General features: G+C 43.4%; 1 protein-coding gene across 1 annotated transcript in view; it reads left to right on the forward strand.

The window, feature by feature from the left end:
• The first annotated feature begins 13497 nt into the window (after positions 1-13497).
• The window catches only part of pdia4 (protein disulfide isomerase family A, member 4), a 28939-nt gene continuing 26529 nt past the window's right edge, over positions 13498-15907 (forward strand). Inside the window, exon 1 of the mRNA XM_072253592.1 lies at positions 13498-14015. Within this exon, the coding sequence (XP_072109693.1) occupies positions 13937-14015 (79 nt within the window). The 5' untranslated portion in view covers positions 13498-13936. The remainder of the gene's footprint in view (positions 14016-15907) is intronic.

Consider the following 15907-nt stretch of genomic DNA (forward strand, 5'->3'; position numbering starts at 1 on the left):
TGCGTCCAAACAAAGACCTGTCTGCTTTCAAGATGATCGCCCTCCCATTTGATTTCACTTCTCTCTTCTTACACATATCACTGAATGTTCTCAGCTTGTTGGTTTTCATTGGGTCATGGAATTTCTTTGCTAGTGGGTCTTTCTCTAGTCTCTCATCCTTGAAGTTGCATAGCATTGCTCACCAATCTCATATGCCTTCATCAGGTCGGAGGCAATGTCCTTGGGGGCTGCCTTTGCCATAGAGATTGCTAATAAGGTCCTGCTTCTCTGCAAACGGATTGACCCATTCATGTATGAGGCTAACCACTGCTGAAACTGCTTCCTCATCCTTCTGGATTCTTGGCCGCTGTAGCTCCGCATGACAAAGCTCTGATTTGTTGTCTTGCACCATCTCCCTTAACTATCCCAGGAATGCACTGTGGTGCTCAGCTGTTAGTAGTAACGCTTGATAGTTCCAGCATTCCGGCTGAACTGTGACGTGCCTCCAGGAGTCTGTGTGTCTTTGTTCACTGTGGCTTCAGTAGCCTGGTCCACAGGGATCTGCCCAAAGGGGTTATTACTTGACAGCTGCACTGAGAATTGGCCTGTCTTGAAGGCCTCATACACAGAAGGATTCTTCTCTGGGAGGTTCATCATCTGAGCAAAGTAAGGGGACAGGTACCTGGCATAACTCATCTTATCATAGGCAAAGCACCATTGGATCATGGTTCTTATAGCATGGAGGTGCAGCTCCCAGTCCCCCTCACAGAAAACCACCACCGCTGCAATGCTATCACATCTTTTCTAGCACTAGGGGTGTATACCTTGCCAAAAATCACTATAAGCATTATCACCCCCAGATGGTACCGGTGGCCCATTTTTTGGGTCCTGACTCGCGGACTAGCATTCATCCAGAGTGCATAAGACAACAAACTGTGCAAATGCAAAAACAAATAAATAGCAATAAATAACAAGAAAATGAGAGTCATTGAAAGTGAGTCCCATTAGTTGTGGGAACATTTCAATGATGGGGCAAAAGAGCGTAATTATCCCCTTTTGTTCAAGAGCCTAATGGTTGAGGGGTTTTAACTGTTCCTGAACCTGGTGGTGCTAGTACTGAGGCTCTTGTACTTTCTACCTGATGGCAGCAGTCAAAAGACAGCATGACCTGGGTGGTGGGGATCCCTGGTGATGGATGCTGCTTTCCCACAACAGCGTTTCATGCAGATGTGCTCAATGTTTGGGACGACTTTACTTGTGATGTATTGGGCTGTATCCATCACTTTTTGGAGGATTTTTCATTCAAAGGTATTGGTGTTTCCATACCAGGCTGTGATGCAGCCGGTCAATATGCTCTCTTCTACACATCTATAGAAGTTTGTCAAAGTTTTAGATGTCAAGTCAAATCTCCGCTAACTCCTAAGGAAGTTGAGGCGCAGTTGTGCTTTCTTCGCAATTGTACATATGTGGACAGGTCTGCTGAAACAGTAACACCTAGGAGTTTAATGTTGCCAACCATCTCTGCCTCTGATCCTCCAATGAAGACAGGCTCATGGACCTCTGATTTCCCTCTCCTGAAGTCTACAATCAGTTCCTTAGTCTTGCTTATGTTGAGTGAGTGGTTATGGTTATGACACCACTCAACCAGATTTTCAATCTCCTTCCTATATGCTGATTCATCACCGCCTTTGATATGGTCCATGTCAGAGGTGTCATCAGCAAATGTGGATATGGCATTGGAGCTGTGCTTAGCCACAGGTGTAAAGTGAGTAGAGCACTGGGCTAAGTACATAGCCCTGGGGTGCACCTGTGCTGATGGAGATCATGAAGGAAATGTTGCTGCCAATATGAATTAACTGGACTCTGCATATCACAAGTTCTGGTTATGCAACCACAGATGCCAGGCAGACAATATCTGAAGAGTACTGATAATGGTTGGGGTCACCTGTCTTGTAAAGGCACTGCCCAGAAGAAGGCAATAGCAAAACACTTCTATAGAAATTTTTTCAAGATCGATCATGATCATGGAAAGACCAAAACCTGCCTACATCATATGACACAGACAAAACAAAGATAACCTAATGGTTCTAAACATGGGATTTTCCAATTCCAGGTAATCCCAGTATTCTTTTTCCACTCTTATTGGTCCTCTCTCCCTTTGTTCATCTTTATAATCCCCAACCTTCCCCCCCACCCCATAACTTGATTTGTCATTCTCCATCTGGTTGCATCTGCCCATCATCAATGCACTTTTCTGCCTGGATTTCTTCTCTTCTCCCTTGAGCTGCCCTTCCTTTCCCTTTCCCCATCTGGAGTTCCATCTGTCCATCATTCTTCTGGTTCCACTTATTTTCCAGCCTTTCTCCCTCTGCCTTCAACCTCATAGGACCATCGTCCTAAACAGTGCATATGTTTTTTTCTTATCTTCTTCCACTTATCATCCACTATCTGTTCTGATCTTGCCCCTCCCCTACTTGGCTCCATCTGTCCATCAACACTCCCCCCCCACTTCACCTATCACCTATTGGCTGTATCTCACCCCTTCTTCTCATTTCTATGCATTAGCTTCCTTCCCTCTATATTGAGTCCTGATGCAGGGTCTTAGTCTGGTTCTTAGTCTGATTGACCAACCCTTTGCCTCCACAGATGCTGCTTGGCTGAATGAGGTCTTCCAGCAGTTATTTTTATTTACTTTTACATTGATAACATTGATAAAGAACCCTGTTAACACAAAGAAACCAGGAAGACAAAAGCATAGAATGGAGATCAATCTTCAAGGTTAAAGTGGCTGTTTAACTTAATTGGATAATGCACAAAGTAAGGTTTTATCTATTATATCAAACTTATAACAAACTATCAACTATTTTGCTCAATGATCAGTGGCAATGGAATTTCAATCTTTAGAGAAACTCTATCATTCAGGGACCAAACAGGCAGAACAACCAATCAGATTTAAGAATTCTCAGATAGCATGCCTGGAAGTAAAAATAAATAATTTATTTTAATTTTAAGCTTTCATTAAACTTGCATGGACAATTTTACACTCTTTCAGTAATGTTTACGAGTTTAAAATATAATTTAAACATTGTTTTAACGGTAAATTTACCAAAGCTTTGCATGCTTTAAGTAAGTTAGGTGTAACCATAAGGTGAATTACAGCTGGGATGAATTGGGATCAATATTTTTGGAGAAGATTAGTGAGAAATATGGAAGATTGTTAAACTAACCTGGTTAAAAGCAAAAGTAGTGATATTGAAATGCAAAGTAGCTGTACTGATCATCAGGGAATGAGAAGATAGCCAAGATAAAATCGCACAAGACAGGGGAAAAATATGAAACAGATCAGTCCACAGAGGATTGCTCAGCCAGAATCATCAATTTATGATATTTTATACATTATCAAAAGAGCTTTTAACTGGGTACAACATCAGAATGACTATTTTTTGTGTGTAGCATTAAGAAGTCTTAGTAAAGTCTGTTCAAATGTTCACTAGATGGAAGCAAACTGGGCACAAAATAAAAATGAAAATGTCAGAGATCAATTATCTCGCAGCAGGACTTCGGTGAGTTCCTCACAAAAGGAAAGGTAGCTAATTATTAATGTCCTCCTATCCTGCATTATTATGGGTATGAAAACAAAGTGGTGAGATTGCTCAGTCTGCAAAGACCTAGATCATTTATCCTGAGACATGAGTATGGATCCAATCACAACAGTTAATTAAATAAATGAATAATAAAAAACTAATTTCAGTTATGATAACCTTGAAACTACCAAACCATTGCAGAACCCATTTGCTTCATTATTGTCATTTGGGGAATGAAGTCTGCTATCTTTTGCTGGTGCAAGCACCGCCAAATTGCTGATACCTAACTGCTCACTGAAACATGCACATTCCACCAAACAAAAAATATGGCTTCTAAAGAGGAGGATGCTTAATTCCATTAGCGAATCCTCTAAGTTCAAAGTAAATGTATTATCAAATACATATGTGTCACCATATACAACCCTGAGATTCATTTTCTTTCAGGCATACTCAATAAATCCATAATAAAATTATAGTCATAACAGAATCAATGAAAGGCCGCACCAGCTTGGGCATTCAGCTGGAGTGCAAAACATAACTGTGCAAATACGAAAAGAAATAAATGATAATAATAAATGCCTATGCAATAAATATCAAGAACATGAGATGAAGAGTCCTTGAAACTGAGTCCATAGGTTGTGGAAACATTTTGTGACAGGGCAAGTGAAGTTGAATGAAGTTATCCCCTTTGGTTCAAGAGCCTGATGGTTAAGGGATAAAAATTCTTCCTGAACCTGGTAATGGGAGTCCTGAGGCTTCTGTACTTTCTTCCTGATGAGAACAGCAAGAAGAGAGCATGACCTGGGTGATGGATGTCCCTGATAATGAACGCTGCTTTGCTGTGACAGTGCTCCCTGTAGATGTGCTCAATGGTGGGAAGTGTTTTACTTGTGATGGACTGGACCATATCCACTACTTTTTGTAGAATATGCCATTCCAGGGCATTGTTATTTCCAGACTTGGCTGTGATGCAATATACTCTCCATCACATATCAATGGAAAATTGTTGAAGCTTTAGATGTCATGCCAATCTTCACAAACTCCTAGGGAAGTAGAGGTACTGATGTGCTTTCTTCATAACTGCACTTACATGCTGGGCCCAGGACAGATAGATAGATAAATAGATAGATATACTTTATTGATCCCAAGGGAAATCGGGTTGCATTACAGCCGCACCAACCAAGAATAGAGCATAAATATAGCAATACAAAAACCACAAACAATCAAACAACAAAATGCAAACTATGCCAGATGGAAATAAGTCCAGGACCAGCCTATTGGCTCAGAGTGTCTGTCCCTCCACGGGAGGAGCTGCAAAGTTCGATGGCCACAGGCAGGAACAACCTCCCGTGATGCCCAGTGTTGTATCTCGGTGGAATATGGCCGGGGTCCAACAGCAAAAAGTTCAATATCCGGTCTACAAACACGTTCCTTGATTGTAATATGACCTGGATTGCACCATCTATTGTTAACCAGAACAGTAAGCACCCAACTCCTTTATGCTTACCGCTTACAGCAGCGGTCCCCAACCTCCAGGCCGCAAAGCATGTGCTACCGGGCCGCGAGGAAACGATATGATTTGGCGGTATGAGTCAGCTGCACCTTTCCTCATTCCCTGTCACGCCCACTAGTGAGCTTGAACGCACGTGAGCTCATTACCCGCGCGTCATCCATGTCAGTGCGGGAAGGAGATCAACTCCTCCAGCTTGCAAATGACGGTGGGCTGAAAAGCATATTTGACATAACATCTCTGCCGGCATTCTGGATCAAAGTCAAGGCTAAATATCCTGAGATAGCCACGAAAGCACTGAAAACATTGCTTCCATTTCCAACATATCTCTGCAATGAATGCAACAAAAACTAAATCGCAGAATAGACTGGACATAAGGAACCTCCTTCGAGTATCGCTGTCTCCCATCACCCCTCGATAGGACCATCTTGTTGCAGGAAAACAAGCCCAGGGCTCCCACTGATTCAGCGATATTGGTGTGTTGCAATGATTTTATATGTTCATACAAGGAAAATATGTGCTGTGTGTTTAATATCCAAAAGTTACTTAAAATGTTATGATGCTATTGACTTATATAACCATATAACAATTACAGCACGGAAACAGGCAATCTCTGCCCTTCTAGTCCATTCCGAACGCTACTCTCACCTAGTCCCACCGACCTGCACTCAGCCCATAACCCTCCATTCCTTTCCTGTCTATATACCTATCCAATTTTTCTTTAAATGATAATACCGAACCCTGCCTCTACCACTTCTACTGGAAGTTCGTTCAACACTTACTTCAAGCTCCCCTGATAATTGACTTATCGCTATATTCATGCAAGGAAATATGTGCTGTGTGTTTAATATTAAATTCGTTAGATGAACCCTTTTAGAAATGAAATTGAGTGTATTAGCCACTTAACACCTATATTGCATTTGTGATTAACACCCCCCCTGAACAGAATCGCCAAAAATGATTTGTAGAAAAAAATCAGCACGTACACGCATGCGCACTGGTGCCTGCGCAAGGCTTCATGGTCATTGTAGTCTTTCTCGGGGTAAACCCAGTGTATTTGACTGCTACTCTCGTTCGTTGGCAACCCTACCACCCACCCCCCCCCCCCCCCCAGGTCGGCCGGTCGGCAAGAATATTTTCAATATGAAACCAGTCCGCAGTGCGAAAAAGGCTGGGGACCCCTGGCTTACAGGTCCTCCAAAGTAATAATACCAAGGAATTTGAAGTTGCTGGTCCTCTCCACCACTGATCTTCCAATGATGACTGGCTCATGGCCCCCTGGTTTTCTCCTCCTGAAATCAATAATCAGCTTCTTTGTCATGTTGACGTTGAGTAGGAGGTTGTTGTGGTATCACTCAGCAAGATTTTCAGAATGCTTCCTATATGCTGATTTGTCACTACCTTTGATTCGGCCAATGACAGTGGTGTATTCAGCAAGCTTAAATATGACATTGGACCTGTGCTTAGCCACACAGGCATAACTGTATAGCAAGTAGAGCAGGGGACTGAGCACACAACCTTGTGGCACACCTGTGCTGATGGAGATTGTGGAGGAAATTTTGTTGCCAATCCGAACTGTCTGGGGTCTGCAATTGAGAAAATTAAGGATCCAATTGCACAAGAAGGTATTAAGGCCGAGGTCTTCAAGCTTATTGATTAGTTTTGTGGGGATGATGGTATTGAATGCCGAGCACTAGTCAATAAAAAGCATCCTGATGTATGCACCATTGTTGTCCAGCTGTTCCAAGGTTGAGTGGAGAGCCAATGAAATGGCTTCTGCTGTGGACTTGTTGTGCCGGTAGCAAATTGCAGTGGATCCAGTTTGTTTCTCAGGCATCAACCTCTCAAAACACTTCTTCGAATGAATGTCCATGCTTGCTTTGATGAAGACTTGCATATTATGAGATAGAACATTAGTCACATTCTTAACGAATGGCAGTCCAGGCTTGCAAGATCAATTGGGGGATTCTGCTCCCACTTCTTAAGTTCTTATTATATCCTTATGGAGTCATTTATGCCAAATTGGACTTAATCAGCAGGAGATGGGATTTTATGACAACCTAATTAGTTTCATGGCTACCACAAATGATATTACCTTTTTGTTTTAAAGTCCAGAAAGATTTACTGAATTTAAGTTCACCAGCCTTAACACTGGTCCAGTAATGTTACCATCATTGTCTGTAGTGACAGTTATCATCTGTACCACACACCTGCTGGGCAATAACCATCTCACACAAGAAGGTTCAGCCACCACCTCCTGCCTACAATGGCTTGATATTGACACCACTATCAATATTTTGAGAATTGTAACTGACCGGAAACTAACTAAATCAGACAAACAGATCCTAAGACTACGAATAAATATCAACAATTGACTTGACTTCTAACTCCCGAAAGCCTTGACAGTGCCTGCAATGCATTCATCAGGATTTGATGGAAGACTTTCTGTCTGCCTGTGTGGAGTCCTAGCCACACTCAAGAAACCTAACATCATTCAGGACAAAGCAATTTGTTTGACAGGCAACCCTTCTACTACCCTAAATGTTAACTCTAGCCACCCCGATATGGCACTGGACTAGTGATTTGGAGACACAAATTTGAATCCAATCTTTATAGCTAAAGAATTTAAATCCATGTAATTAAATAAACCTGGAATTTAAAGAAAAGACATAACAGTAACTGTAACCGTAAAAGTACTGCTTTGTCATAGAAACTAATGTCCTTCAAAAAGGAAACCTACCATCCTTGGAATGGTCAATGCTATGAGGCAGGAATTACGTGTTGTGTTTGACATATCTATCAAAACAAGAAAATGCTTAAAATATTTAGCAGGTCATGCATAGTCTGTGGGAAGAGGAATACAACCAATGATTCTAGTCAAAGTCCCTTGATCAGAAGTTGGAAGAAGACAAAGAAGCTTATTAATTTGCAAGAAGAATAGGGAAGGGTGATGTCCCTAACAGGGTAAAGTCAGGGTGGAGGAAACCATGGGAGTATGCTAGAAGCAATTTTATCTGGTCGATGACTGAATAGCAGCAGTTAGAGAGAGAGGACAGAGACAAGATAACCTCACCGAAAGAATAGAGACACAAGAGAAACTGTAGATGCGGGAAATCTGGATTAACACAAAATGCTGGTGAAACTTAGTGGGTCAGGCAGCATCTACAGATGGAAATGAACAGTTGATGTTTCAGGGAAAGACCCTTCATCAGCACCCTCGGCTACACTATAAAAATAGGAGTCATGAAATGCAGAGCACAAGAAGAGTCCAGCAGCACAGGTGGGATATCACCTCCACTTTCAGAAGGGATAAAAAGACAAAAGGAGAAAAAAAATCAACAAACTGAGTTAATATCACAAAAAGGATGACTGATAAAGCCAGAAATCAAGTTGTCTTAAGTTGTAGAATTCAATATAGAGTCCAGAGGCTAAAATATGCCTAAATGGAAGATGAGATAATGTTCCTCATGTGGACATTGAGCCTCTTTGTAACAGTACAAGATGGATTAGAGTGGGAGTGGGGTGGAGAATTAAAGTAGCAGGCAACCCAATCTGTGTTTGCTTTCTCCAATGTAGAAAAGACTTCTGTGAACACTGGATGCACTACACCAGACTGGAAGAAGTATAAATGAATAGCGACTTCATTTGCTTAAGCCCCTAGATGGTGGGAAAGGAAGAGGTGAAAGGACAACTGTTGCATCACCTGCAGCTGCAAGTGAAAGTTCAAAGTTCAAAGTAAATTTACATATATGTCACCATATACAACCCTGAGGTTCATGTTTTGGGGGCATTAACAGTAAATACAAAGAAACACAACAGAATCAATGAAAGGCTGCACACAACAAGATGGACAAACATCCAATGTGCAAAAGACAACGACCTGTGAAAATACAAAAAGAAAACAATAATGTTATAAAAAAGCAATAAATATCAAGAACCAGAGATGAAGAGTCCTTGAAAGGCAGTCCATAGATTGTGTTCATTTCAGTGTTAGTGTGAGTGAATTTGTTTTGAGGGGATGATAGTACTGAATGCTATGTATGGTATGAAGAACATCCTGACATAGACATCTTCACTCTCCAAATGTTCTAGGGTTGAGTGAAGTGCCAATGAAATGATATCTTCTGTTGACCTGTTGTGACGGTAGGCAAATTGGAGTGGATTCAAGTGGCTTCTCAGGCAGGTGTTTATGTGTTCCATCACCAACCTCTCAAAGCACTTCATCACAGAGGATGTACGTGCTACTGGACAATAGTCATTGAGGCATGCTTCCATATTCTTCTTACGCAATGGTATATTTCAAGCCTGCTTGAAGCAGGTGGGTGCCTCAAGTTGCTGAAGTGGGAGGTTAAAGATCTCAGTGAACACTCCAGTCAGTTGATCAACACAGGTCTTTAGTACTTGGCCAGGTACCTTGTTTGGGTCAGATGCTTTCATTGAGTTCACTCTCCTGAAGGATGCTCTCATTTCAGCCTCAGAGACTGAAATCACAGGGTTATCGGGGGCTGTAGTAGTTCATGAAGGGCCACCATGTTTTGATGGTCAAAGCGAGCATAAAAGGCAGTGAGCTCATCTGAGAGTAAAACCTTGTTGTCATCTACGTCACCTGGTTTCACTTTGTAGGAGGTAATAGCATTCAAGCCCTGCTGCAGCTGTTGAACATCCTTCAGTGATTCAAGTTTGGTTCAGAATTGCCACTTTGTATGTAAGATGCTTTCTGGAAGTCATACCTGGACCTCTTGTATTTTGGGTGGTTGCCAGAGCTGAATGCCACTGATCTGGCCCTCAGCCGACTGCAGATCTTATGGTTCACCCAGGGCTTCTGGTTGGGGGAGATTGAATGATTCTGTGGGGACACATTCGTCTATGACCACTTCTATAAAGTCTGTTACAAGCATGGCGTACTCATTCATATCCTCTGAGAGTCCTTGAACATGGCCCAGTCCACTGACTTGAAGCAATCTTGTAGCTGCTCTTCTGCCTGTATGCTGGTAGAAGAAGGACAGCCAGATGGCCAGATTTCCCAAAATGAGGTCTAGGCTTTGAATGGTAGGCATTCCTATTCTAGTATAGCAGTGGTCGAGTGTGTGTGTGTGGGGGGGGGGAAGCCCTACCTTTGTTCTTTTCAAGACAAGGTGAAAGTAAACACGTGGAAAATGAATGAGACGCGGTCAAAGTTTTTGTTAACAATAACAGAAGGAAAGTCATGTTTCAGGAAGTAAGTGAATATTTTAGAGGCATATGAAAATTCTTGTAATCAATGCAAATACAATGGAGACATTGGAATCAAATGGAGATCCAGAAAAGGGAAGAGTCAGAGATTGACCATGTAAAAGAGAGGGTAAGATGGAAATTGGTAGCAGTAGTAAAAAAAAATTGTTGAGTTCTGCCTGAATGTAGGAGGAAGCACCTGTACTATTACTGATGTGCTAGAAAAAGATTTGTCAGATTAGTTCTGGCAAGGACTGAAACACAGACCGTTCCACATATCACACAAAAAGACAGGCACAGCATGGGCTGTGCAAGTACCAATAGCAACACTGCTGATCTGAAGAAAGTGAGTGAAGAAACTATTCAATGTGGGAAGAAGTTCAGCTTGGTGAATGACTGTGTTGATGAAGGGGAACTGGTAAGGCCTCTAAAACAGGAGGAAGCTGACAGCCCTCAGATTTTCTTGATGTAGAAGGAGGTATAAAGCAATTGTACATCCATGATAAGCTGAACCTATTGTGATTATGGAATTGAAAGTGGTCAACATTGCACAAATCAGAGGTATCACAAATATAAGTGAAGAAGGACTAAACAAGGTGAACAGAAACAAGCTTTGGAAGGGTGGGAGGGAATGTCAAGAACAGGCTGAAACAATAGGTCTGCCAGAACAGTCTCACTTGTGGATTTTAGGCAGGAGATAGAAGTGGGTTGTGCAAGTCTGGGACACGATAAAGCTGAAAACTGTGGAGGGAGGTTCTTCCAGGGAAATGAGGTCAATGGCTGTCTAGGTGATCATGGTCTGATGTTTGATGGTGTGGTCATTAGCCAAAGGGAGGTATGAGCGGGCTTCTAGGAGTGGACACCTGGTTTCTGCAAAACCAGTGGTCAGTTCACTAGGGCACAACATCCCCCTCCACCTTGTCAGTAGGTTGGGGATAATATGGGGATTGGTTCCTCATGTACCATGCTCCATGTACTATGCTCCACATTCATAAAGGAGCATAACAGGGCAGCTAAAATAGTCAATGTCATGTCAACAGTTAGTATAGAATAGAGCTAAAGAGGGTAATTGGCAAGGAGAGATGTCCAGGTGGATTGGAAGTACTGAAGACAGGTGAAATGGTCCACATGTTGGGATGAAGTCACATGACCAAAGACATGGGGACAGAGGCAGAGGTGCCAGAAGAAGAGTTCAGCTTCACGTTAAGCTCATTGAGTTGGGATTTTAGGGGAATGAAGCTATGCCCTCTATCGAAGACTGATTGTTTAGGATCAAAATGGGGAACATCAGAAATGATAATGCAGGGCATTGCAGGGGGGTGAGAGAAGGTCTAAAGAAAGTGAAGGTGGAAGATCAGAAGGGCTATTGGAAGTCAGGAACTGTTGGAGTTTACTATCTTTGATGTATAAAGGAAGGAGAAAGACACCTATTGCAGTCCTATATGGTTTAATACTTCATTGCCATACAAACCTATTGATTCAAAGCAATTAAGGATGGTCTATAAATATTAACTTTGCAGGTGTTACCACCCAGGTGCAATGAAGTAACTTGTCATGGTTTCTTGAACAGAACCTCCCATGCCTGTGATCACAGGACCACACTCTCCAAGGACAAGGGAAGCAGGTACAGTATATGCAAACACCATGTTCTGCAAATCAGAAGCCTCCCGATTTAGATATATATTACCAGACAGCTGCTGTCTTTATCAGAAGAACTGCAGCTGTTTTTGAAGGCAGTTCATCACCATGATTTCAAAGACAAATAGGGTTGAGCAGTAAATGTTATACTTCATCAGGAGCTTGAAGAGATTTGGTATGTCAACAAATACACTCAAACACTTCTATAGATGTACAGTGGAGAGCATTCTGACAGGCTGCATCACCGTCTGGTATGGGGGGGGGTTGGTGGGGGGGGGGGCGCTACTGCACAGGACCGAAAGAAGCTGAAGAGGGTTGCAAATTTAATCGCCTCCATCTTGGGTACTAGCCTACAAAGTACCCAGGACATCTTCAAGGAGCGGTGTCTCAGAAAGGCAGCATCCATTATCAAGGACCTCCAGCACCCAAGGCATGCCCTTTTCTCACTGTTACCATCAGGAAGGAGGTACAGAAGCCTGAAGGCACACACTCAGCGATTCAGGAACAGCTTCATTCCCTCTCCCATCCGATTCCTAAATTGGCATTGAACCTGTGAATAGTACTATATATATATGTATTTTGCACGATTTTTAATCTATTCAATACACTATAGTGTATTTTATTTATTTCTTATTAGTAGTATGCTTCTTTTCTTCTCTATTATGTATTGCATTGAACTGCTGTTAATAAATTTTGCGACACATGCCGGTGATAATAAACCTGATTCTGAATAAATAGAGCTAATCCTGAACAGGGAGAGAGCTGGATCAAACTGAATTCAACTAAAGCAAGTAATATATACAAAATGCTGGAGGAACTCAGCCGATCAGGCAGCGTCTATGGAAAGGAATAAACAGGCGATATTTCGAGTGAGACCCTTTATCGGGTCCTGCATCTGCAGGGTCTCTTGTGTTTATGATCAGCTAAATCTGTACAAATTGTAGGTGTAGCCCACAACTAATGTAAATCTCTTGTAATTAATTTGCAATGTATCTGGAAAGTCAGGAATATTTCACCTCAACTTTAACTTCAGCTATTAACAAAAATGCTTCATGGATTAGAGGACCTCATTCACATTCAGTCACAGAGCCATAAGAAACAGGCTCTAGTCCACTCAAAGGGCGTTCCCAACCATTTTAATGCCATGGTCCCCTACCATTAACCCCAGTTTGGGAACCCCTGCAATCTTTCCCATATATATCTCCTAAAAAGTCCTAATTATACCCAACACTACCACCTTATTTCACGTAAATACTACTAACTGCATGAAAAAAATTGCACTTTAGGTGCCCCTTAAATCTCTCCCCCTCATCTTAAATCTATACCAACCAGTTTTAGACTCCCTACGGGGTAGGAGAAGACAGCGGCCATTCACTTCATAATATGCCCCTCATAATATTGTAAGTCTTTGCAAAGTCACACTTTAGCCATTGAAACTCTAGAGAAAACAGTCGCAGCCTAACCAGTTTTTTCAAAATCTCGGTACGACATACGTATTGTGCCGTAGGTTCTCTAAGTTTCTAACCTACTTCTACAGACACTCAGTCATCGTGAGCCGACTCATTCAAATGAGCACGATCCACCCCGCCCCGGACTCGCTGCTCCGCCACTCACTGCCACCCACGTGCTCGCTGCTTTGACAACTCCGCGTCCCCGACGAACCGAGTGGCATCACCCCATTGGACAGCGCGGTTGGCCAATAGAAAGTGGGCAACTCAGAGGAAACAATGAATCTGAAGAAAGAGCGGAGGGCGTGTCTGTAGGAATATCACCACGAGGCACGGGAAGGGGACGTGCTTGGTGGGCGAGGGCGAGTCGCGAGACAAGGGTACCACAGCGTGCGGTGGGGAATTGGGGAGCCGAAGCTGGCGATCGGGAGAGCCAGGTTCATCGCGAGACAGAGGGACGCGTGCGTGAGGAAGAGCGGCGTGCGCGGGCCGTGACGCAGAGCTCGAGCAGTGGAGCGTATCTATCGGTGGCACACGGGGGTTCTGGCGGCCGCAGGGGGAATCCAATGGAACTGAAGAAAGTGTCGTTGTTGCTGCTATTGGCGCAGCTCGCCGTGATCGCGCTGGCCCAGGGGGATATATTGGGTAAGCAGCCCTTGGTAAAGTGCGGCTCTCTGTGTTGCTGCTGCCTTGTGCGGGTTTGGTGGCCGAGTGTAAAAAAAACTCCATTAGTGAGGCCACTGAGGCATTTTGGTTTCCTTGCCTCGACAGACTATCGGTGCTGGGTCTAGGTTTGCAAAGGTCCAGGACTTGATTTAGAATTCACGCCCCATTTACTCTCTTATACAATTAAGAAGCTAGTCTTGGGGGAGGAGTGCAGAATTTCGGAGGTACTGCTTACTTTCTTGCCTTACCATGGACTTTGCACTACTGTCTTGTTTTGCAGGATTTTTTCCTTCTCTTTCTTTATATAATGTCAGAATTTATGTGCTTATGATATTGCAAACAAGTTTTTCTTTGCACCTATGCCTCGCTTTAGACTTGGTGGGAGTGCAGTATCCGTGGGGAGAAATACAAGGTTAATTTATAAAGTTGATAACCTTTCATCAAGTAAGTCAATGTTACACTGTTAAGCTAATATGAAGCTATCCAGGGTTTCTTTGCATTAAAAACTCAAATGTTACCATAAATAACAATACAAACTTGTTAATGTAAAACTAAAACACGAAGAAATCTGCAGATGCTGGAATTTCAAGCAATACACATAAAAGTTGCTGGTGAATGCAGCAGGCCAGGCAGCATCTCTAGGAAGAGGTACAGTCGAGGTTTTGGGCTGAGACCATTCGTCAGGACTAACTGAAAGAAGAGCTAGTAAGAGATTTGAATGGTGGAGGGGGAGATCCAAAATGATAGGAGAAGACAGGAGGGGGAGGGATGGAGCCAAGAGCTGGACAGGTGATTGGCAAAAGGGATATGAGAGGATCATGGGACAGGAGGCCTAGGGAGAAAGAAAAGAAGGACGGGGGAAGCCCAGAGGATGGGCAAGGGGTATAGTGAGAGGGACAGAGGGAGAAGGAGGAGACAGAAAAAAAGAGTATATATAAATAATGGATGGGGTATGAGGGGGTGGTGGGGCATTGGCGGAAGTTAGAGAAGTCAATGTTCATGCCATCAGGTTGGCGGCTACCCAGACGAAATATAAGGTGTTGTTCCTCCAACCTGAATGTGGCTTCATCTTTACAGTAGAGGAGGCTGTGGATAGACATATCAGAATGGGAATAGGACGTGGAATTAAAATGTGTGGCCACTGGGAGATCCTGCTTCCTCTGGTGGACATAGCGTAGGTGTTCAGCGAAACGATCTCCCAGTCTGCGTCGGGTCTCGCCAATGTATAGAAAGCCACATGGGGAGCACCGGACGCAGTATATCACCCCAGCAAACTCAGAAGTGAAGTGTCGCCTTACCTGGAAGGACTGGCTGGGACCCTGAATGGTGGTGAGGGAGGAAGTGTAAGGGCTTGTGTAGCACTTGTTCCGCTTACAAGGATAAGTGCCAGGAGGGAGATCGGTGGGGAGGGATGGGGGGGACGAATGGACAAGGGAGTCGTGTAGGGAGTGATCCCTGCGGAAAGCAGAGAGAGGTGGGGAGGGAAAGATGTGTTTAGTAGTGGGATCCCATTGGAGGTGGCGGAAGTTACGGAGGATTACATGTTGGACCCAGAGGCTGGTGGGGTGGTAGGTGAGGACAAGGGGAACCCTATTCCTAGTGGGGTGGCGGGAGGATGGAGTGAGAGCAGAAGTGCATGAAATGGGAGAGATGCATTTGAGAGCAGAGTTGATGGTGGAAGGGAAGCCCCTTTAATAAAGGAGGACATCTCCCTTGTCCTGGAATGGACTTCGCCCTGAGAGCAGATGTGGCAGAGACAGAGGAATTGCGAGAAGGGGATGGCATTTTTGCAAGAGACGGTGAGAAGAGGAATAGTCCAGATAGCTGTGAGAGTCAGTAGGCTTATAGTAGACATCAGTAGATAAGCTGTC

This window comes from Mobula birostris, chromosome 3 (assembly GCF_030028105.1).
Source record: "Mobula birostris isolate sMobBir1 chromosome 3, sMobBir1.hap1, whole genome shotgun sequence".
Taxonomy (NCBI): Eukaryota; Metazoa; Chordata; class Chondrichthyes; order Myliobatiformes; family Myliobatidae; genus Mobula; species Mobula birostris.